General features: G+C 40.2%; 2 protein-coding genes across 3 annotated transcripts in view; one reads left to right on the top strand and one right to left on the bottom strand.

The window, feature by feature from the left end:
- Positions 1-24,133, top strand: part of HCFC2 (host cell factor C2) — a 66,491-nt gene that overhangs the window by 41,885 nt on the left and 473 nt on the right. The gene's annotated exons all lie outside the window — the stretch shown is intronic.
- Positions 6,020-24,104, bottom strand: NFYB (nuclear transcription factor Y subunit beta). Of its 2 annotated transcripts, none has more exons than XM_082739096.1 (8): positions 23,926-24,104; positions 21,257-21,343; positions 14,905-14,998; positions 13,378-13,508; positions 10,921-11,118; positions 9,557-9,638; positions 8,552-8,631; positions 6,020-7,831 (listed from the first exon to the last, which is right to left on the bottom strand). In XM_082739096.1, exons 2-8 carry the CDS (start codon positions 21,260-21,262, stop codon positions 7,799-7,801), a joined length of 624 nt encoding a protein of 207 aa, XP_082595222.1. In that variant the 5' UTR covers positions 21,263-21,343; positions 23,926-24,104; the 3' UTR covers positions 6,020-7,798. The 2 variants fall into 2 exon arrangements, with proteins under 2 accessions (XP_082595222.1, XP_082595223.1); XM_082739097.1 differs by lacking the exon at positions 23,926-24,104 and adding an exon at positions 23,097-23,771.

Here is a 24,133-nt window from a genome sequence, read left to right as displayed (position 1 = left end):
TCAACATGTCATCTCAGTATTTTTTCATAAATGGTCTTTATCAGTTAAGAAGATTCTTTTCTGTTTCTAGTTTGCTAATGGTTTTATTTTGAATGGATATTGCATTTTGTTTAATGCTTTTTTCTCATCTATTTAAATGATTGAACTTTTTAAAGTGTTATTGTATTAAATTACGGTGGTTGACTTGTTAATATTGAACCGACTTTTAATTCTAGGATAAGCCCAACTTGGTCACGGTCATGGTGTGTGTTTTATAATATATTGCTGGACTCAGTTTGCCAATATTTTGTTTAGGATTTTTGCTTCTGTTCATCAGTAAAACTAGCTTTATAGTACTCTACTTTTACGTCCTGTCATTGTCTTCTTTTGGTATACTAGCCTCATGAAATGAGTTTTTCAATTGTTTGGTAGAGTTGAAGATGGAAACTAGTTTTTAAAACCATTTGGGTAGATGCATGGGTGGCTCAGTCAGTTAAGTGTCTGCCTTCTGCTCCGGTCACCATCTCAGGATCCCGGGATCCAGTCCCACATCAGGCTCCTTGCTCAGTGGGGGGCCTGCTTCTCTCTCTGCCTGCCACTCCCTGTTTGTGTTCGCTTGCTCTCTCTCCCTCTCTCTCTGACAAAGAAATAAAATCTTAAAAAATAAAGAAAACCATTTGGTTTTTTAAACTATTTTCTGCTTCTCCCTCGGCCCCCCCCCAAAAAAAGTTAAAAAAAGGGGGGCGCCTGGGTGGCTCAGTCGGTTAAGCGTCTGCTTTCGGCTCAGGTCATGATCCCAGGGTCCTAGGATCCGAGCCCCACATCAGGCTCCATGCTCGGCGGGGAGTCTGCTTCTCCCTCTGCCCCTCCCACTCTCTCTCTCTCTCTCTCAAAAAAAAAAAAAATAAATAAAACTTTTTAACTTTTAACAATTTTTAACCACTGATTTCATTTCTTTATAGATCACAGTAACATTAGGATTTTATATTATTTTTTCAGTTTTGTTAAATTTAATAAATTTTTCTACAGATTTCTCTACTTCATTAAAATTTTGATATGAAGTTATCCATATTACCCTTTAGTTTCCACAGAATCTGTAGTTATGATCCATTTTCATTCCTGTTAGTTTATTTTGTGCCTTCTCATTTGATTAATCCTGACAGAGGGTTGAATAGTTAACCCGTTGTTACTTTAAAAGTAGATTTCTAAATGCTAAGGATGGGTTATGGTTGTCTTACTCTTTACTTGTAATATTTTGCCAGAGAATAAGAGCTACAATATTTTAATTTTCTGAAATTTGAGACAAGCTTTCTGATATATGTAATCAGTTTTCATGTATGTTCCATGTGTACTTGAAAAGAGTGTGTATGTATGTATTCCCCAGTTGTTGAGAACTTTATACCTGATTTATTTACAAGAGTCTCAAGATCTCATCATAACTAGATTTCTCAATTTCTCTTTAAGTTGTATTTGCTTTTTCTGTTGGCTTTATTATTAGATGCATACTAATGTAGAATTTTTGGTTCTTTCTTGGTGAATTAAACCTTTTAGAATCAGGTAGTGACTCTTACCTCTATGAATGCTTATTGCCTTCGTCTTCATTGTAGTTACTGTAGCAATCTTTTAATTAGTCTTAATCTGAATATCTGGGATCTTTCATTGCCCTTATATTTTGAGTTTGCAGGAGACTCATACAAAGATAAGGCCAAAGAAAATTTGCCTTTTTAACTGCATAGTTAAGTACATTTATATCTATAGTGATTATAAATATAAGATGGATTTATTTCTAGGTCCTCATCATAAATGTCTTCTTTTATCTACTCGCCACTTCTTGCCTTGTCTTTCTTTTTCATTTTCTTATTCTTTTCTCCCCTCCTCCATTTGTTGGTTTCTTATTTGAATTATTTTTTTCTTATGAGTTCTATTTGGCTTATCGATCTTGTTCTCTGTGTATTCTTTTGCTCCTTATTCATATTTTCTGTGCTTCTTTCTATTCCTTTACATAGTAATTTTCCTGTATTGATACCAATATTGAGTCTTTCTGGGGGATTCTACTATCTGCTGTATAAGCTGTGTTTTCCCCCCCACTCATGGTGCCATTTTCCTTTAAACTTACTTTTGTTGGAAAATAGGGATTAAATCAAGTATGGGCTAAAATTGAGATCCTTAAGAGAATATGTTTGCTCTGCCAGATACCCAGTGACTACCAACCTGAGAGCACTTTGTATTATCAGCTTGAAGGTTCTGGGACTTTAGATCCCAAACCTTGAGGGCTGGCCTGTGATTATGGATTTGAGGGTGGTGGTTATTTATCCTCCACCCAGCACCAAGATTGAGATAGGGAAGGTTCCTTGCTGCCCATTTCTCTGCTGTGGCCCTACCAGACTCCAGTCTAGGTGAGCCTGAGACTGTAGGTCCAGTCCTCCCTGGGACGCCTGGGTGGCTCAGTCAGTTAAGCATCTGCCTTCAGCTCAGGTCATGATCCAGGGTCCTGGGATTGAGTTCCGCATTGGGGTCCTTGTTCAGCGAGGAGTCTGCTTCTCCCTCTGCCTGCCGCTCCCCCTGCTTGTGCTCTCTCTCTGACAAATAAATATGTCCATTCCCCCACAACTGCTGCTAGTTCAGTCTCCAGAATTCAACAGAACCCTTGAGCCAAAAGCTGATGGTGGATCCTGCTTAAGAATTGCTCTCCTGGGCACCTGGGTGGCTCAGTGGGTTAAGCTGCTGCCTTCGGCTCAGGTCGTGGATTCAGGGTCCTGGAATCAAGTCCCGCATCAGGCTCCCTGCTCAGCGGGGAGCCTGCTTCCACCTCTCTCTCTCTGCCTGCCTCTCTGCCTACTTGTGATCTCTCTCTGTCAAATAAATAAATAAAATCTTTAAAAAAAAAAAAAAAAGAATCGCTCTCCTCCCTCTGCCCCTCCCCCACCCCTTCTTCTAAAAATTACTTAAAATTTGTGTTAACTTTGCGCTTGATATGAGTATTCCTACTCACATGGCAGTCTGTAGTCTATAAAGAATTATAGGATGCTTAGTTGTGCCCTTTGCACGGTCCTGCAAGGTAGTACTCCTATGGTGTGGGCACTGCTACTTGCAAGGTTAGAAATAAAATAATCCTATTTAATAAATACATACACACACACACACACACACACACACAGAAACTGTTTTAAAAGTTATACTTTTTTTTTTTTTTTTAAGATTTTATTTATCTACCTGACAGAGACCACAAGTAGGCAGAGGAGGAGGAAGCAGGCTCCCTGCTGAGCAGAGAGCCCAATGCGGGGCTCCATCCCAGAACCCTGAGATCATGACCTGAGCCAAAGGCAGAGGCCTTAACCCACTGAGCCACCCAGGTGCCCCTTAAAAGTTATACTTTTCTTCCAAAGTAAGGAATAACTCTGCCATTTCCTTAAATGGCCATCAGCCCAAATATTATCCTTTGTGTTCTTTGATTAGTGTTTGCTTTGGTCTAAAAAGGGATTTGGTCTTGGTTTCTGGCAGACTGAACACTGGGCAGTATAGATGCACGAATAGGCCTTCTTGGCATAGCCGCCCTGGCTGGAAGGCACTATTATGGCATGTCTTTGCCTAGCAGTGTCTTTTCAACCAAGTACCCGGTGCTTAAGGTTCTGAAATCTCTTTCATTCAGATGTCCTCTGAAACTGAGCAGCCTGAAAAATAGGTGTAGAAGTCTTACTGTTTGCTCTCAAGGATGCTCAAGGAAAACCCAAATTATACCTGAAAGAGGCAATGTTTATGCTGCAGTGTCTGGATATTTTAATCTTAGGTATTGTTGTGGGAGACGGAGTAATTACCTATCAACTTGTATCCACCCCTAAAACTAATTCATGGCCATTAGATTTCTACAGACAAAGCCAGTACGTTTACTGACTTTATTTGGCACCTAGCTGGCATTAACCTTGGCAAAGGAGTGTTTACCGTTAAGGTGCCTGCGCAGGTATCTCTCTACTATGCAGTGCAAATGGAAACAGTCTCTGGAGGAAGTCGGAGAAGCTGTAACTGCTTATTAGGCAAGTTTACAGTTTGAAAGGTGATGGCCAGAAGCCAGGGAAAAGCATCCGTCCCAATGCCATCTGTGGCCCATGGTTTGAAGAGATTCTGCCTTATGGTTTTAAAATCCTTAAAATTAGGTATAAAAAGAAAAGTAGTCTTTAAAGAAATGTCTAAGCAGCTGTGGCAGCCATCAAATACTGTGTACAAACCTATTCAGTTTTGGGCAGTGATACTTTCTGTATTTGGTAATTAGTATGAAGGTGTAACAGAAGTTCTTAAAGGCTTTCCTGCTGACGCTTAAACTAAAACCTGAAGGATGAGTGAGACTTAGCCAGACACAGGAAGAGAAAGAGTGTTCTAGGCAGAGGGAAGTATATGTGGGCAGAGGAGGCAAAGAACATGGCACAAGGAGCCATGAGACTAGCGTGACTGGAACGTAACGAGTAAGAGGAAGTGAAACTTGGGGAAGTAAGGAAAGTAACCTTTGCAGCTTCAAAAGAAACCATAAATTAAACCTGAATATTTTTCAGACAATACAGTGTCGTTCCTTAAGAAATAAAATTAGTTGTGATTGTTCTATTTTTTACTCATGAATATACTGACTTAATATGAGTTTAAGGTCAGTATGCATAAATTATTACATAAACATACATAAGTTGTCTAATACAGAGAAACCAAAAATATACAGATAGGATAGCCTAGTTTTTGGTATAGATCTTACCTGTTATCATTTGAATGATTCAGAAATGTATTTTATCACATAGAGCAACAAATATTGTCTTGTTTTGGACTGTTGATAAAATAACTTTCCCTAAAGAGAAAATATTTAGATCTTAAAAATCTTGTACCACGGGACGCCTGGGTGGCTCAGTTGGTTAAGCCACTGCCTTCGGCTCAGGTCATGATCCCAGGGTCCTGGGATCGAGTCCCACATCAGGCTCCTTGCTAGGCAGGGAGCCTGCTTCTCTCACTGCCTCTGCCTGCCACTCTGTCTGCTTGTGTGTACTCTCTCTCTCTGACAAATAAATAAAATATTTAAAAATAAATAAATAAAAATTAAAAAAAAAATCTTGTACCATAAGATTTTATTCTTGGCAAATGGCAGAAACTATTTTTTCCATTTATCATGCTTAATTGGTAGTGCTACAGAAATCCTTGTAGTTGGCCCTCATAACTATGTTCAGTTTGCTTTATTAAAGGAAACTGGTATTTCTTTAACCCACTAAAGCAATCCAGAAAAGAGGCAATAAGGCATATTTTTGAGGAAAGGAAAATACTGTATAGATATTACACTGTAGGAGGAAAAAAAATACAGCTTAATCCATCATCATACCCAAGTATATGACATTGGGAAGGTAGCATTAAAAAAAATTATAATTCTCTCTGGACCAGGCAGCTCTGTTATGAGGCAGTGAGGGGAGAGACAGAAGCTACTAAAGTCCTGTTTATGACTTAGTTACTGAAGCCCATTTCTCTCTCAGATACTCATAAAAGCAATAACTACAAAGTTATAAAGAAAACACTTAGGTTAACATAGGAGGTTATCTACTTAAGAAGTTCCAGGGGAAGAAAACCTGACATTCAGTGAAATGCAACACAGGCCAAGTAAGAAGCCAACACTCCCTCCTACACGCATAAACAGAAGGTGTGTACCTGACACATGGAGAAGGCAAATGTTCTTTCAGAGGAGAGAGGCCATACAACCCAAAGTTCCTGATTTCACCTGAAGTTTTAGTACTACAAATTACTAAAATTAGATATTTGGTTTATATTGATATAAATCTTAAGTTGTCTAATTCCTTGATAATTAAACATAACCCAATCTTTACTTTTAGAGAAAGAATCTGATAAAGACCAAGTGCTTTTATCAGTTCTATACCGATATATTGCCTGGATCGAATGGAAACTACTTCAGAAGTACACTAACGTGGAAATACCAAAAGCCTTAAAATTTTGTGTATCTGTTAACTTAGCAATTCACTTCTAAGAATTTATTTTAAGAAAACAGTCATGGATGTACACAAGATTCAGTGAAGTGTTGTTTTATAACTATGAAAAGATGCATATAGTCAAAGTGTCCAGTAGAGGATTAAATAAATTATGGTTCAGCCATACAACAGAATAACAAATGAATAAAAATAAAAGACTATGTAATGACCTGGGAAAGATGTTTACAATATATTATTAAGTGAAAAAAGCAGGTTACAAAACAGTATGCAAGTATGAGCCCATTTTTATAAAAATATACATATTTAGCAAAGTAAACGGACAAATGATATTCACCAAAATATTAACATTGGTTATTTCAGCACAATAGGATGATAGTTGATTTTGCTTAAAACCCTCCCCTTTTTTGCCTATTTGAGTTTTCTGTAATGAAGATTATTTTTTCAATGGGAAGATAGTGAGGGAGTTATACTAACCTCAGATTAGCCCAGATGTGCCCCAAGTCTCCTTCTGGCAAGGTAAAATATTTCTGTTCAGCCTGCATCTATGAAATTGCTTCTATTTTATAAATTTGAGTGTCCTTCCAAGATGACATTTAAATTGTCTTTTAGACAAACTATACAATAGCAATTGTTGGTATTAAAAAAAAAACCAAAACACTCAAGTTAATTACCACCAAAAAGAATAGATGAGAAAATACAAATCCTCACTTTAAAAAAGGAACAACCCAAGTACATACTACTAAATTATACAAAGTTACATTATCTAAGTTTAGTTTATTGCAAAGATCAAGACAGCACACTAGAAGTTGGGGCTTCTGTTTCACACCATTCGCAGCATTCACTCTGTTCTCCGCTGCATCCACTCACCCATGCAGAGAAGGTTCTGTATACACACCATGATGTCTGATATTTCTTGGTTCCCATAGTATAATTAGGAAACTTGACACTTCAATTAAAAAGGTAAAATGAGGACATTTACCATCAGACTATAAAATTCCTCTTCTGGAAGAGGATACTATAGTATTTGAAGATATGCTTCGGAAAAAATTATATAAAAATGAAAAGGGCACCATTTCAAGAGCAGTAGGACTACATTAAACTTAAATGAATTCCAACACTCATAATTAACTCAGAAACAAATCTGGTCTTAACAAAAGCCCCAATAAACTAAAACTATCTTAACAGGCACAATGAACAGTGTAAACACTGTTACTGGGCACCAAGTTTAATAGGGCAGACAATGTTTGCTTCTGCATTCACACTTAATTTTTCAATTACATTTCTTTAAAAATGGTGCTGCTTAAGCTATGTATGTTTTACAAAAAATTAATTTTAATAAATATGGCAAATGCTAAAAATCTAGCTAGGTTACCATGCAAGGTATTATATAACCAAGACAAACTCAAATGTATAATAAAGGCAACTTGCATTCAAAATGAACTCTACCCTTATATTTTATTAAAAGGGCAAACATCATGAATTAACCCAGCTGCTTACTTGAATTACAAAAGTAACATGATTCAATATGAAAATAAGAAACTGTCTACAAATCTCTGACAGTAATAAATTGCAATATACAATGCATACAGGAGTCATACAGAGCAACAAACTCTCGTACAAAACAAAAATATTTTAATACCTTTAAAATCCAAATTTTTCTTTAAAATCATTCATGAAAAAGATTCTCAAGTCAGAATTAACACCTCAATTAGTCAAGCATCAGGAAGCTACATTACAGCTGTTTAATATACAAAGACACATCGTTTCCCCAGTCACTTCCTTCTCGATGTCTCTGTTGCCGGAATCGTACAGACTCTTTCCCTTCTCTCCACTCCCCATGCCATCGTTTCTTCAGATCATGAAAACTGAATTTGTTGAACACCAGAAATCTAAGGTCAGAAAATTTAGATTGAGCAGAATTAAAGAAAAAAATATATTTTTAAAACAAAATATATATTTTAAAAATAACATAAACATTCAAAGAGTAAAAACAATAGACAATGAAAAGTAAGCCTACTTCCCACTCCAAATCTCCATTCTGTCTGCCCAAGGGAGCTACTTAATAATTTCTTAAGCATCTTCCTAGAAATCTATGCAAATATGAGTATGTGTGTACCTATTTTTAATCAGTAAGAGAATACACAATTACATATTTTGAAAAAGCAATTTCTAACAACCTTCTTTATCGGGTCCTTAATAATAATACAGTCCGGTCCTTGAACAACACAGGGGTTAGGGGTGCCAAACTCTGCACAACTGAAAATCCTCACATAACTTCTGACCCCTCCAAAAACTTAACAGCCTACTGTTGACCAGAAGCCTTACCCAGAACATCAACAGTCAATTAACACATATTTTGTATATGTATTATATACTGTATTCTTACAACAACACTACAAAAAAGTAAATGTTATTAAGAAAATCATAAGGAAGAGAAAACCACACCTATGGTACTGTAAAAACTCTGCACTTAAGTGGACCAGTGCAGTTCAAACCCATGTTGTTCAAGGGTCAACTGTGATGTGCTGAAATTAACTACCTATGATAAAAATCAATGGGTACAATCAATTTTTTAAATAATTTAAGCTACAAAGAAAGTTGTATTTTACCTGTTGATACGACGTTGTATAAACCATAACATTTTGTTGTTGACCATCTGCAGTTATTAAGCCAGCTGGTAACTGGTTAGCTAGAAGACAAAAAAGTTAAACCAGGAAAAGAATCGCATCTCCTCTTTGGGTCTGAACCCGAAAGTCACGCCATGCAAGTCTAATGACAATTCTGTCACTAATCAAAATCATCTTGAAAAAAAATCATAAACCCTCAAATTTAGCATTTAAAAAAAAAAGCTCCCTAAAAAGCACATTTTTCCTACTTCAAGTGTTCAATTTTCTCAATCTTCATTTCTCTAAAATATACTTAGCTGACTGCCCATGTGTACAAATCTGCAGAGACTGGATGGGGTTTCCAATTCATAAGCAGACCTATACCATGAGGCTTAGCTGGGAGCAACACTTACAGGAACTAAGCAGCATGCATTTTATGTACGAGAAATACAAAATATATCTATAAATTTTAAATGAGAAACAGAATCACCGCAGACTTTTTATTTAATCAATATGACAATATTCTTTTTTTTTTTTTTTGAAGATTTTTTATTTTTAAGTAATCTCTATACCCAACATGGGGCCCAAACTCACAACCCCGAAATCAAGAGTCATACGTTCCTCCAAAGGAGCCAGCCAGGCACCCCTATTCAGTTTCTTTAAACACCCTTCAATTCAAATTAATTTCAATCGCAAGATTTTACATTACAAGCTATAATTCTCAACATTCCTATCTTGTGTGAATCGTAAACCAAAACCTAGGGGCTATGGAAATCAGAACTATGGCTGAAAGACTGTAACGTCTGCAGAATTTAAATTTCTACGCTTATCCCTCACGGACTTCGAACATAAGGGCATGAACTAATAAGAACTATTCAAAATAGTGCTGTGTCAAAATCCTCAGGGCTGATATTCCAAAAGTACCATTACATTTAGTATTAATAACTGCTAACAACATGAATTATATGAACAAATTTAGTTGCATAAATGTATCATAACACTGCTTACTAAATGCTTCCTCTGTGAGTTCTTCACTTAGTCCATCTGTAGCTGTGACTGTTCCACCAATTCCTTTCTCTCCTTTCATAGCCTGGAGAAGGAAAAATCAAAAAAGTAATCACTGGTATTCAAAAGATACTGTTTTCTAGATGAAAATGCTTATTTCCTAAAATTAGGAGCTTCTATTATTACAAACACTGCACAGAGTATTTATTTACACTTCTGGTTAATTACATATGAAGAGGCCCTTCAAAATGCTAACTTTTTATATAAGCAGTAATCATCACAAGACAGTGTTAGTAATGACCTAGAAAATCTAAAATATTTATGGATAAAAATAAATTATTCTAATTCCAAAATACATCAAAAGGAAAATAGAAGTCTACTTATAGATGAAGTAGTCTGCAAAATACTATAAATATTCAGCTCAAAAATCTACTATAAATGATCCAAATTATCTCTTAACTATATATACATATACATATACATATATATATGTATATATATATACATACATATATATGGCTCTGAGCCAAATGGGCAGTCCTATAACAGCAAGTTTAAAGTTTTAAATTCCTAAATCAAAATTACAGGTTGGACCAAAGAGCTCTAGGTTTCTGTCCACTCACTCTAAGATTCTATGATGCAAAAGATTTGGAAAAGTACTGTGAAGAAGTTATACATTCTCTTCCTACTTTAATCATTTGATGATATATACAATACTAATTCAATAGGATTCTAACATTAAAGCTATTAAGGAAGTATTTTGAAACCAATGTGAATCCTATATCAAGTTGGAGTGTGGAAATAAATACACTGATCTCAATTTATTTTCACAAAATTCATACAATGGGCAAAGATAAACCCAAAAGGAAATGCAGAATTTAGTAAGAAAGGGATACAGTTAGAATTCCCTTTTTCTTATCTAGAAGGCCCCAAGCTTTGAGGTGCTACCTCTTTTAAATGAACGATAACCACAGCATGTGTTACCATCACAGAGTGCTCACTACATGCCAAGCTAAGGGCTGTACATAGGTTATTTTATTTCTCAAAAATCCTGGGAGATAGGTATTATTACTAACCCAACTTTACAGACCAGGATACCAAGGCTTAACGTATTTAAGTAATCTGCCCAAGGTCTCATGTGGTGGAACTGGGACTCAGCCTCAGGTGGCTGGAATCCCGAGTCCAGGCTCTCAATCATTACACAACTATGATGTCATCAGTAACAAAGGGAAAAATAAAGGACATACTATTTAAATACAGTAATCTAAGTGATTACATACTTCTTCTGATAAATGATACATTTAAAAAGTTAAAGTGACTAGTATATCTTAGTTTCTTAAAGGCATAATGGAAGGCATTCTACTTACCTCTCTGAATTTCTGAAGGTATAATTTTAGAGGTTCTACATAACTGTCAAAGCCCAAGGTTGACATGGCAAAGAGAATATCTTCTCCATTGATTGTCTTCCGTTTCTCTTGATGGCATCTTTCACTTGCTTCAGATGTTATAAAGCTGATGAACTCACTTACACATTCTTGAACACATTCTTTGGCATCTTTTGCAATCTGAAGAGAAAAACCACAAGTAAATTTGCAGGGACTATCACCATCCCGTTCCTAACAACCTGCAAAAATAAAAAGCTATTCAGAAGAATACGAATTTCAGTTCGTGGCTGTTAACATCTCATGTCTGAAATAATACGCTAATTACATTGATACAATGTGTGCTATCAAAATTCCAACCTTGGAGTAAGAATAAAAACTCGAATACCAGTAAGAGAAGCTCTGACAACTCTTCTCCGAAAACAGGTATAATTTAGGTAAAAAAGCAATCACTGGATGTCCCTACCATCCCATAAAGATGAAATCTTACTAAGCAAATGCCCCAAGAAAATCAGACCCATGGTATATGTAGTCTACTGTGGGCTAGACTCAGGTATCACTCCTCTGCCCTAGCATTTCCACAAATAAGGACACCAGAAAATTTTTAAAAGACAAAACACTGAATTCATGTAAGGTTTACAAGAGAATGAAATAATGACATCTGGTGACATTTTTATTACTGAAGATACCAAGTGTCAGGTACAGGTTTTGAGGTTATTAGAAAAGCAGCACACATCTGCGACTTCATTTTAAAAGCAATTCTTCTTTTAAGGGTGTGGGGTTTCAAAGCCAAACTCTAATGAATTAAAGCATGCAATTCCAAAGCCACTTCTAACGGAACAACAAAAATGCTTGCTGAAGCATACTGTCTTCTACCTCCATGCCTATTTACAACCTGGAGCTACATGCCTATTTACAACCAAGAACTGCAGGCAAGATAATAGTATGCTAGCTGTACGTGTGACTTTACATTTTCTCGTAGTTAGGTTTTTAAGGTGAAATTGGGGCATCTGGGTGCCTCAGTGGGTTAAAGCCTCTGCCTTCAGCTCAGGTCATGATCCCAGGGTCCTGGGTGTGGGACAAATAATCTTTTAAATAAAAGGTAAAATTAATTTTAATAATATATTTTATTCAGCCCAACATTTCCAAAATATTATCATTTTTTTTTAAAGATTTTATTTATTTATTTGACAGACAGAGATCCTAGGTAGGCAGAGAGGCAGGCAGAGAAAGAAGAGGAAGCAGGCTCCCTGCGGAGCAGAGAGCCCGATGCATGGCTCGATCCCAGGACCCTGAGATCATGACCTGAGCCGAAGGCAGAGGCCTTAACCCACTGAGCCACCCAGGCGCCCCCAAAATATTATCATTTAAACAGAGGATAAAATGGATTCATTTTTTTTTTTAAGATTTTATTTATTTATTTGAGAGAGCATGAGCAGGGAGGAGGAGTAGAGGGAGAGGGAGAAGCAGGGAGCCCAATGTGGGACTCGATCCCAGAACCCTGAGATCATGACCTGAGCCAAACAAAGGCAGCCAATTAACCAACTGAGCCACCCAGGCACCCAGAGAATCCATTTTAAAACTGAGGTATTTTAATTATTTTTTTCATACTAAGCCTGCACAATCTGAAGTTCTGTTTTACATAAACAGCACATCTTAATTCAGACTCGCCACATTTCAAGTGCTCAAGAACCATCTGGGGCCCGTGGCCTGAGGTACAGGGCAGCACAGGGCTAGCAACAGAAACCGTAATCAGCAGTGAACCGTAATCAGCAGTGTGCTTTATTTCCCCTCAAAGCATAAGGAGGACCTCTCATACTGGAACTTATAGGCTTTGCCTAATACTACATTTCTTTGTGAGCTTTATTACTTTCGTAAGCACTTTATAAGCTACAATGAGAAAAAAGTTTATTATGAAATACAATATATAAAAAAAGTGGCTTCTAATTCAGACCAAGTGATGAGTAGAGAGACAAGTTAAAATAAAGTTGTTAAAAATAACTGTCTATATGACTGTCTGTCTCAAGACAGAACTACTTAAAAAAAAAAAATGCCAGTTAAATTTAAATATACATTAATATTTATGATTATATAAAAACAGTTGCTTCCAAATGTAAGGATTTTCTCCATATCAGTCCAAAATGACCCAATTTTGCTGCAACATTATAGAAGTCACAACTCCATATGCCCAAACCTGATAGTTCTGATAATGCACCTGTTTTTCAAGAGATGGTTCATTCTATTTTATTTGCTTCACGTGGGGACAGGGACACCGCACATGGAGTCCTGCTCAGTAACATGTAGGGCTGAAAGAGCTGCTGGACCTGGGGAAGGCTGAACGGCTGACATCAGTAGCTGACCGTGCTCAGAACTACACACTCACGTAGGTCTCTGCTCCCCTTCCCCTGGAAACAACCCCGTTAAATGTCTCCTCCGCATTACCTTTCCCGTTTGAGGTATGGCATTTTTCATTATCCTTGCAACATTTGCAATTGGAAGATAGATATCTTGTTCTCTGAAACTTTCTTTTGAACCATTTGTGTCTTCATGATCATTCATGCTGTCCTCAGTATCTAAGGAAATAAAAATGACTTAGGTTTAAAGTTTCTCATCATCTTTACTTCAAGATAGAGAAGACTACCTAAAATGATCTAAGATAAGAACCATCCTGGTTCATTTCCTAATCATTTTTAGGGAGGAGGATAGCAGTTCTTTTCATAATTCTGTCACAGCCATAACTGAATCTACTCATTAGTTTCAAACCCACTGCCTCAAATCCTTTGATCCTCAACTCTGCCTAATAAATTGTTACCTACCCGTTCGCAAAAATGCTCAAAAGCATCTCCACAGCACCTTCAGAAGTGATCTCCCCTTTCACAAAATATCACAAAGTGCTTCTCCGTGTCTTTTCTGACACATTTTGTAATTCTTTTTATTTCTCTCTTAGATAACGGCTCCCTCTTAGATAACAGCTACCTTAGGCCAGGGATCAACTCTGTGTACTTCCTAGAACTCGGTATAGCATCTTCCACAGAAGAATTACTCACAAGTATTTGTTACATAACTTAGCTAGAAAATTTATAGACTATGACCTATAGTTCCTTGCATATCGCCAGATTACGAGGTTATATTATACAAAGCCAAGTTTACACAGAATGGAAAAAGTGGACTTGAACATTACTGAGCCAACTGGATTAATACTATGTACTAACTTTTTGAACAAAGCTATAGCACTGATCCGACGTTCTTGCAAAAAGTGAATCCTTGAATTATATAGACTCAGATGTAACTGCAGCTTTCACAGTACCTGTAACAGCCTTTTTAAACTAAATGCAGTAATACGTACTCTTTCTAGGCACTTAAGCTGATTCAAGTTACATTTTTTTTTTCAAGTTACATTTTTACGTGTATCTGTTTCAGGATGAAGTAACTAATCACCCACCCCCAACTGCCTACCAAAAAGTATATCTTAAGGGGCACCTGGGTGGCTCAGTCAGTTAAACATTCAACTCTTTATATCAGCTCAGGTCTTGATCTCAGGGTGTGCATAGGGCCCTGTGCTGGGCATGGGGCCTGCTTGCCAGTCCCACCCTCTGCCCCCTCCCCCACTTACTCCCAAAAAAGCATACTTTTTCTTTTAAAGTAGGCTCCACATCCAGCATAGAGCCCAATGAAGGGCTTGAACTCACAGCTCTGAGATCAAGATCTGAGCTGATATCAAGAGTCAGATGCCACCCAGGTGCACAAAAAAAATACTTTTCTAGAACTCTCTTCTAGAATTCTTTTCCAGAACTCATCACTCTTTTGCTGACTATTCTAATAAAAACAGCCCTGTTTTAGACTATCACTGAACTTTGACACAAGATTACTCATTTTCCCGTAAAGACAAAAGTAACCTGGAACATCACATTATTATAATTTCCACTTAGTTGCTTCTCCAGGGAATGTCTTTAATTGCGGCTTTCTCACCGTCGTGAGGCTGTATCACGTAGTGGCTTCCTCCGATGTAGTCCGCAGAGATGCCTAGTTGAGAAGCATCTGTTGTAGCACTGTCGCCATCCATCTATGAGGAAAGACGTTTTGCAATACTCTTCAATAAAACGTCTAAAAAAACCTAATAAATTCGATACTCATAAACTGTCACAGGATGGGTCAATTAGTTTTCCAGGCGTTAAGCTTACTAAAAGATAACATTTATATCTCTTGATTTGGAAACCTTTCGATAATTTTCCAATGTTTCAAAATGCCCCTGTCTACTCTCTGTAGGTGATAAGCCTTAAGACCAACAGGGAAGCAAAACAAGGAAATGAATCTAAAACACACACAGCTCTTTCTTTGCAATTGCATAATCCTCACATAGAGTGCAGACAACCCTGACTTACAACCTTCCTTGTCCCTGGAGTGACAAGCAGAGCCAAAGTCAGCTTAGTAGTCCCCTAAAGTCACTGATTTCCATCACTTTCCACTCTCCCGCCACAGCCGGATAGTCTTTGCGAATCCTTTTGCTCTTGTGCGGACCTTCTCTGCTGTCTCACAGAAGTTCCACAAGGGGCAATGTCTTGGTTCAAACTGCTGTTTGGCATGAGAAGCATACACATTCCTTGAACAACTCTGTGACCACACAACCTGAAAGCACACCCTACTGTGAACCAGCCTAACAGCTCTAATTCTACTCCACAATTCCCCCCTCCTGCCCCCTCCCTCAAACTTCAGATTCTTTAAAGAAAAAAGAAAAGGGGAGAGGGTGGTCAGGGAGACTGGGGATCTGCATAAGAAGACAGTAAAATTATAACCGTAGACAAAAATGAGAATTAAAATGACTGTTTTTAAAAGAAGCCTGCTTAATTAAGTTTGCTCAGAACTAAAAGAATTCTAAGAGGGAAAACCTAGAGAAAACTGCACCCTAAGCCCTAAACGGTCTTCATTCCATTTCACCAACATGGCAAACCCTGGAAATCTTTCCACTTTGCAAATAATACTATTCAAAACAATAAGTGACTAGCTGTCTGTGGGTGGAAAAATTGCAAATGCATTACCTGAATAAAAAGCGTAGGAAAAATTAAGTACAATCTATACATGCTTTCAGTCCAAATCAAGAGACACATGTTTATCAGGTCCAGAACACTGATAACAAGTTAAATGTTATTAACTGCACTATTTAAGTCCTTGTGTGCCACATCATGTTTCCTGGCTCTGTTGGATTTTCATCTACTTGTAAAACAGCACGCCGGTTTCCAAGTCTTCAATGACATGACAATTCTTTGATACATCTATTGACTGGTGTTTAATTGCAGATAAAGATATATTTCCATAATCTATGTCGTTTTCTAAGGAGCTAGAGAAAGAATTCACCTACTTTAAATAATTTGCACAAGTACAAGGTACCTATTTATTGATACTTCACAGTGGCTTCTAAAAGGTAGTAAGCAATGGTCAGTGAGCTCTGATTCTGACTTTCCTGCTGATCCCTGAAAACAGCATCACTACCCATTAAATGTGTTTCTATACAAAATGGAAATAGTATCACCTTCCCCATCTTAAACAGCTAATGTGAAACAGTACCCAAAAATAAAATGCTATTTTAATCTTAAAATGCTAACAAGATACTAGGAGAATGGTCTTTTTTTTTTTTTTTTTTTTTACGATTTTATTTATTTGTCAGAGAGAGAGAGAGATCACAAGTAGGCAGAGAGAAAGGGGGAAGCAGGCTCCCTGCTGAGCAGAGAGCCCGATGCGGGACTCTATCCCAGGACCCTGAGATCAAGACCTGAGCCTAAGGCAGAAGCTTAAACCACTGAGCCACCCAGGTGCCCCGAGAATGGTCTTTAATAGATAGGATGATGGATTTATTAGCCATGAAAGAAAGCTCAATTAAGATAACTGTGAATTAACTAGTTTTCATAGTGCCCTAAGGGAGATTAGGGAAATGACAGTTTAGGAGAAAGGGCCAAAGTGGTTGTTTCAGAACCTACAACTGGAAACAAATCTTTGTTGGGGTGGGACATGGGGCATCTGTCTGGGGGATCAATTAATTTATAAATATAACATGAAAAAAGTAGTAAAGGCAAAAAGTTTAAATCACATTTTCTTGTCATACACTGGAATTAGTAGCAAGATTATCATTTGGATTCACAGCATTAGCCTCTAAACCTCAGTCTTCTAAAAAATACTTCTGAAAGTATTTCAGAGTTGTCAGAATGCAAGAAAGGGAACCTGCTAAAGAGCTGTGCACTCGGTAGATAGTGATCCAACCCGCCCTTCTTGAGAATAAGCAGCACGTTGCAGACTTAGCTGTGCGTGTCTCTGGGTCTGCAAGCCGTAGCTCTTCTGTCATTTCGTCACACCTGTCTTCCTATCGTTCTACCTTAAAATCCGGCCCCATACTTTAATCCCAGTGTTCTCCCACTCTCCTGAAATCTTTCTGATTTACCCCATTCTGCCCCAAAATCAGTGTCCCCTTCTCTGAATCACCAAGATACCTGGTAACAAATCAAGCCTCATCTTTGATGCTTACAATCTGCTAGCCATTCACATATATATATACTACGAGTGGGGAAATGAGGCAGAGGTACTTGCTAGATACATCCCAGAGGCTTTTTCAAGGTCTAAACTTCCTATAAAAATATTCAAAATAGACTGGAGATTTTAAGTAAACCAGTCAACAACAACTTACCAAATAAGCACCTGGTATTTATCAGGTCCGTGCTATGTGCTGGGGATGTAGCCTAGTCAACAACATAGACAAGATCTCTGTCCTCATCTCACAGGGGAGACAAGTATTATGTAAACTAGTGGTAGGGGAAAGGGATGGGGAGTGTAGTCTGTTAACACTTCCAAGGCATAGGCTCTGAAATCTTATCACCTGGTTTGAATTCCTTCCTACTTACTTGCCATGAGACCTTGAGCAAGTGAAATGCAGACAGGACTCACCATGGAAAGACTCAGCATAGTGTAACAGGAGTACACAGTAAATGTTATATATAGCTATTAAATAATTACAATAACTAATTACTACCAAGCGCTAAGGAAAACAAAGGTGTTTTGTTATATGCTTTGAGAGCTTATTGCAAAAGGGGCCACACTAGTCTGGGGAGTCAAGGAAGCAGTCTCAGGAAATGACATTTAAATAGATGAAAAGATAGAAATCAGCCAGGCAAGGAAGAATGAGAAAAGAATGTTCCAGGCAAAAGAAACAGAAATCTACTACTGGTGGACTAGAATGAACTAACAAGAGGCTAGATGAAGCGGTGCCTTGTGGACAAGAGCAAATCAAAGGGGAGTCTGATTTGCACAGTTCTGCTAAAACTCTGGCTTCAGTCCAGTGTAGAAATGGAGGAGCAAGAATGAGGGCAGAAGACCACGAAGGACCATGAAGCTGCAGTCAGAGCATGAATCCAGGCAAGATGGTGAACATTCATTCCCCAGACAGGTCCAGGACAACAGCAGTGGAGATCAAGGGGAGCAGAGGAAAGAGCCTTGCAGGAGGTCAAATCAACAGACCTGGTCACTGAGTGCAAATGAACCAGAGGAAGGGCCGAGGGGGTGCTGCTGGGCTTCTTGCAGCTGCAGAGACAGAGAACAGGGAAGGCAGGGCATGGGAGCACTGGGCACCGAGAGCCGAGCTGGAGCCAGTGACCACGAATGTGCAGGGGCACAGTCATGACACATCCGCAGCTGGGGAAAGAGGAGGGAAGCTCAAGTGCTGGGCCTTATCCAGACAGCAAAGAGGGGAGGGCATGCAGGAGGGCGACGAGACAATGGGTGAAACAGCCAATCACTAGATCCAAGGAAACTGGTAACTACGGACAAAGAGTAGTTCAACCCCATTAAACTAATGTGACTGACTATTCTGTTTACTTAGCTGAACTGATATTGTTTTCTAAAATATTATGTGAAATCAATGGTTGGCTGGCTAATACAATAATTTGGTGATGTAGCAGTATTTAAATTACACTAATAATTTGTTGCAAATGCGGGAAATAGTTCCCTCTTTAGTATGTTTAACATTTATTGAGCACTTTCTAAATATCTCCTGCACTGTTCACGACCCTGTGAAGCAGATGAGAAAATTGAGGTTATAGAAGGCTAATGACTTGCCAAAGGTGACAGAGTAAATGGGATTTAAATCCAGAGTCTCCGATGCCAACTACTTTACAGTATTTGTTCCTAATAGTTTTTCCTATAGTCCATAAGCCTAAATCTATACTTTGGCCTCTCTAAATTCCAGTCTAATGACTGTATATTAAAAACATTTAAAGTTGCTTCTCGAGCCAGGACATTATCTGTGGGATATAAGCAATACACCTGGTTTGGGGTTCAGGATCAAGAGCAATCATGGGCCCTTTGGGCAGACCACCCAGGTTGAGGCTGGGCTCCCCACTTACGAGCTGTATGTCTTTACTTACTGTCCTCTTAGTGCTTCAGCTTCCCCATTTTTAAGATGGAGTTGCTATGAGAAGTGAAGTTATTATATAAAAAGCACTTAGCAAAGTGTATGATATATAATAAGAACTCAACAAACATAACCCAATATTATTTTTGTCTCTTCAAATACAGTGCTCACCCTTCTTTCCAGGCATGGTTTTTCTCTCTCACATAACCCCTTTCACCTGTTCTCTGGACCAATTCCTTTTTATCTCTTTGAGGATAAGAAGTGACACGAAGATTCCTTCCCTCTAATGGATCTTCAGACCAGCTGCTTCGCTCTTTCTTCAACACGCTCACGCTCCCTCACTGAACACACAGAAGTACACCCAGCCCTGGAAAACCGAGATTCCACGCCACAGCCTTGGCTAGCGATCACAGTCACCCCAATGGTCCTCATGCATCGCTGCATTCCTACTGCAGCTTCCTGGCGGCGCTTCTCCACCCCACCAGGATGCTGAACCCGCTCTTGGAAGTTGCCAGTAATCTTGCCTTCATTCCCACTTGGCTGTTGTTAGTAGTGCTGGCCACCGAGGACCCCACACATACTCGTGAAATTCTCTTCTCCCTTGATTTTGAACAATATCCTTTTCCCGGTTTATTTTTTTCTCCCCACAGCCCAGTTGTTAGTTTCACCCAAGGTTATCCTTTCCTGTTTCTTCCCTTACTCTCTTCATGAACTCATGAAATACCACTTCTCTGCTCAGAAGTCCTAAATCTACAACCATATCCTGCCTGCCACTCCAGTGAGCCATGCCCGTAGAACATATCTGATATCCCATCGCTGCCAACTTAAGATTTTGGAAACTGAAACGCACCTTCCCCGTGTCCTGCAAGGAGGCAGTGGCTGAGAGCTCCTCATCTGTTTTCTAGCTACTGGGATCCCACCCTCCCTGGCTAATTATACCAACGTCATCTTAGATTCTTCTGTCTCCTCCAAGTTCCACTTCTTGTAGTAAGTTTCCTGGATATGCCCTTCCTTTCTCTCCTGCCACTGCATTACTATCAAACCTACCAGGGTACATATTGTTTTAAGACAGATCTCACTCGAATACCGTTTCTATAGCGCCTGACCCTGGAACATTCTAAAAGTCTTCAGCGTCAAATCCAAACCTAGTTTTCCCACGGCTTTTCATGAGTGAATCCCCCACTTAACTAAACTTGTCTCCAACTCTCTCTTCAGGGCTGATAAAAATCTTAGTGCTAGAATGTGCCTTATTTAAGGATCACCAGGTACAGCTCTTTTATTTTAGGGCTGAGGCATGAGTCATGGCTCAAGGAAGTTGTAACATGCCTGACATCACAAATATAGTAGCAGATTCAGAACTAAGTATCCAGACAGGAAAAGTGGTTTCTCGCACTAAATTATCCTATGAAATCTCCACTTGGATGATGCAAATCTACTCCCCATGCCCTAAACATCAGTTACTCATCCCTGCCTTCAGGCTTTTGCTTTCGGTGATACCCTCCACTATCCAAATCCCACTTTTCCTTCGAGGCTAAGTCCAAGACAGTCGCAACTACCCAGGCCTACCACACCACTGGTCTTTTCATCTCTGCCACCCTTAGAACTAACATGTTCCATTCCCTGCACAATTGTCCTCTAAGCATTCAGTTCCACTGAAGCCCTTCTAGCAAAACAGACAAGCCTCTTAAGAGCTGGAACAAGCTTTTTATCTCGTAGTCTCCACAGCACTTAGGGGCCCACAGGAAACAATACATACAAGTCCCTAAAAAGAAAGAAGCAACAGGAATGAGTGAGTGGATGTACTGTCTGTCTAGACTTGAAGGACATTCATTCTGCTTGGGATCTCCAGTGAGACATCAGGTATAATTTTATTTCCAGCTAATTATTGTTCAAATCTAGTTAATAACCAAAATGGTACGACATACTTACCGTCATGAAATACTGTCAGAACCGTGTTGTCAGCGGTGTTCAGGAACACCTTTCTAAAAGGAGGGCTAATCTTCGCCCAACTTCAACCTACAAGATAAACATCTATTAGTAGTAACAACGTACTGCCTACGGGCTTTCTTCCTAGTAAAAATTTAAAAAGCGTGTATAATTTCACCTACTATTCTTATTCAACAGAGTGCAAAAAAGCAGGCGCCCAATAAAGGTTTCTTAAATTGGCAGCTATATTTTGGAGACCTGGCAAAAAAGTTAATTCTACGGCAGGGAGGAACTGCTTTCCTAACATAACCCTGAATTTAGTCATGTTAATCATAAATATTTGTCACAACACCCCAAATTATATGCACGAGACAAAAATTTTTACACATCTAAATTCTTCAAAATACTAACACCCAAGACACAAACACCCCAACTTAATTTTTCAGTGATTTTCTTAATATTTTAGAGTGAGATTTAGGGAGTCCAAAAGCTCAAAAGGGGAGAAGAGTATCTCAGAATACAATGCTTTTAAATTAAACACCTCGGATGATACTGAAAAGAAGATACATGCTTCCCAGAGAACATACATGGAAACAATCAATTAGGACCTTTATTGATCATTTTAAAGCACCACCATTTTGGACTAAAATTGCATCTGAATAGCACTTCATTTTCACTGTAAGGCATAAATAGCTGAATAAATTGGGATCAATTACAATGTTACAATCTCCATTTCTCATTTGCTCTTTTCCCTTTTTTCAAGGGAAGCAATTAAATTGGGGGGAGGGGCAAAACAAAAACATATCCTTTCAGTGTTAATTTTAAAAGGAAGAGAAAATAATGCAATGCATTCAAGCATGAAATCTAGTAAACAGAAGAAAAAAAAATGTAGCCAGGAACTGAATTTTTTTAAATGTCAGTCCAGGCAGCAAAGACTGGCTGACATTGTCTACTCTGCTATAATCTTAAAAGCAATGTCTGATTTCTTTTTAAAATATTGTCCTCTTTCTAACCCCAAAACTGCTCAGAAGATTCCTTCCTTGTGGCTAGAAGCGTTTTTTTTTTTAAGGGTGTCTTTGAAAAAGAAAATCCTCAGTATACTTAAAATGGAGCTATATACATTTATGTATTTTGCTTGGGGGAGGGGGGCACACTTCACCACACTCTCTCACCCAAATAGTTGACTCGGTATATATTTAGAGTCAATATATTAAAGATAAACACTGTCACCTCATATGGTATATATTTTCCTAAAGGCAGGTTATGATCTATGTGAAAGCTCAAGGGAATGCATACATCTGTTTAATGTTTGAAGAAATGCAAATTTGTATCCAAGAAAAGCAGCAGACCCTTCCTCCACCCTCCATTCTCTGGCATCAACAACCAGAGTTTTGCATCAATAGAATCCTTAAATTAAGCTACAGGAGCAGTGCGGGGAAGGAATAATCGCCTTTTAAGGAATTCTGGTTAAACTTTCAATACTTTACAAATAAAACCCTTATTTATTAATGCCACTTCTATCGATCAGTTTATCTTACCACTTTATTTTGCCGATTAGTTTCCGTACTAAGAAAAACCAAACCACCCCAGGGATTCGTGGCACGAACCAGGGCACCGTGGAGTCCATGCGGGTTAGTGGGATGCTATTTTTTTTTTTAAGGTCGTAGGCTACCTAACCTTGTTTAAATTATCTTGTTACAGTACTTTGGCCAAGATTACGACTTGTGGGTGCTCTGTAATTCTTTGTTCTCGAAGACGGTACCGCTCCTCAGGCCCGGCAGATCCTCCCCGCCTCCCACCGAAGATTAAAACCTTAGTCCAATCCGAAAGGCTTCCTTCCCACCTTCGGGGCAAGTCCAGGGACCGCAAGCCGCCAGATGGCTGCATTCTTTACGTGGAAGCCAGACTGCGGGGAAACCAAATCCACTCCTTCCTCCCGGGGACCTGGCTTCCTCCCCACGAAGGTGCGCGGGCTGGCCCCGGCCCCACCGCCCGGCCCGGCCGACTGTCAGTCCCGCCGGTGCGGGGCGACCGCCCCTGGCGCGCATCCCCCGACTCGCCCGCCCAGGCCCCGGGCCCGCGCCCAACGCCTGCCGGCCGCCCTCCCGCCCGCTCGGGGCGCCGGGGCAGACAAAGCGGCCCGGCCCTGCCATGCCCCCGCGGGCCGGCGGGCGGGAGAGCGGGCGGGAGGGGGGCGCCCCCGGGGACTCCGCGCGGCAGCCCGGCCAAGGGCGCAGGGTCGGAGCCGGGGTCCGGGCCAGTGCCCCCCGCTCGGCTGCCCGCACAAAATGGAGCCGGGCGGGGCGCCGCCGAGAGGGGGCCCGAGGGGGCCCCGGCGCCCCCTCCTCGGCCTCGGGCCCGGAGCTCGGCGGCGGCGAGCAGGAGGCGGCCTGGCCCGAGTCCCGCCGCTCGTCGGCCCGGAGCACAAAGAGCCGCGCCGCGGCCCCGCGCCCGCTCCCCGGCCGGGCCCGCAGCGGGAGCGGCCTCGCAGGCGCCGGCCCGGCCTCGGCCCCGGCCCCGGCCCCGGGCGGGAGGGCGGGCGAGAGGGAGGCGAGTGGCCCCGGCCGCGGCAGCGTTGGCGGCGGGGACGGCGCCGGGAGGAGACGGACATTTCATTCGAGCTAAAGTGGAGTCGGTTTAGGAGCGATCATTGGCCGAAGCGAGACACAAACCTCCAATGCAGCCCTGGTTGGCTCCCGTCTCCAATCGGCTGTTTGGTTGGACAGAAAATGGCTGCGAAGGAACCAGTCCCAGCGCGGAGCTCCGCTTCCAGGACTCGGCCTCCCCTCCCTCCGCCGCGGGCCGCTTCCCTCGGCGCGACACCCTCCCTCCGCGCCTCCCGCGTGCCTGCCCGCCGCGGCCCCGCCCCGGCCCCGCCCC

Source organism: Mustela nivalis (genome assembly GCF_964662115.1).
Source record: "Mustela nivalis genome assembly, chromosome: 7".
Classification (NCBI taxonomy): Eukaryota; Metazoa; Chordata; class Mammalia; order Carnivora; family Mustelidae; genus Mustela; species Mustela nivalis.
This window is presented reverse-complemented; position numbering and strand designations above follow the sequence as displayed.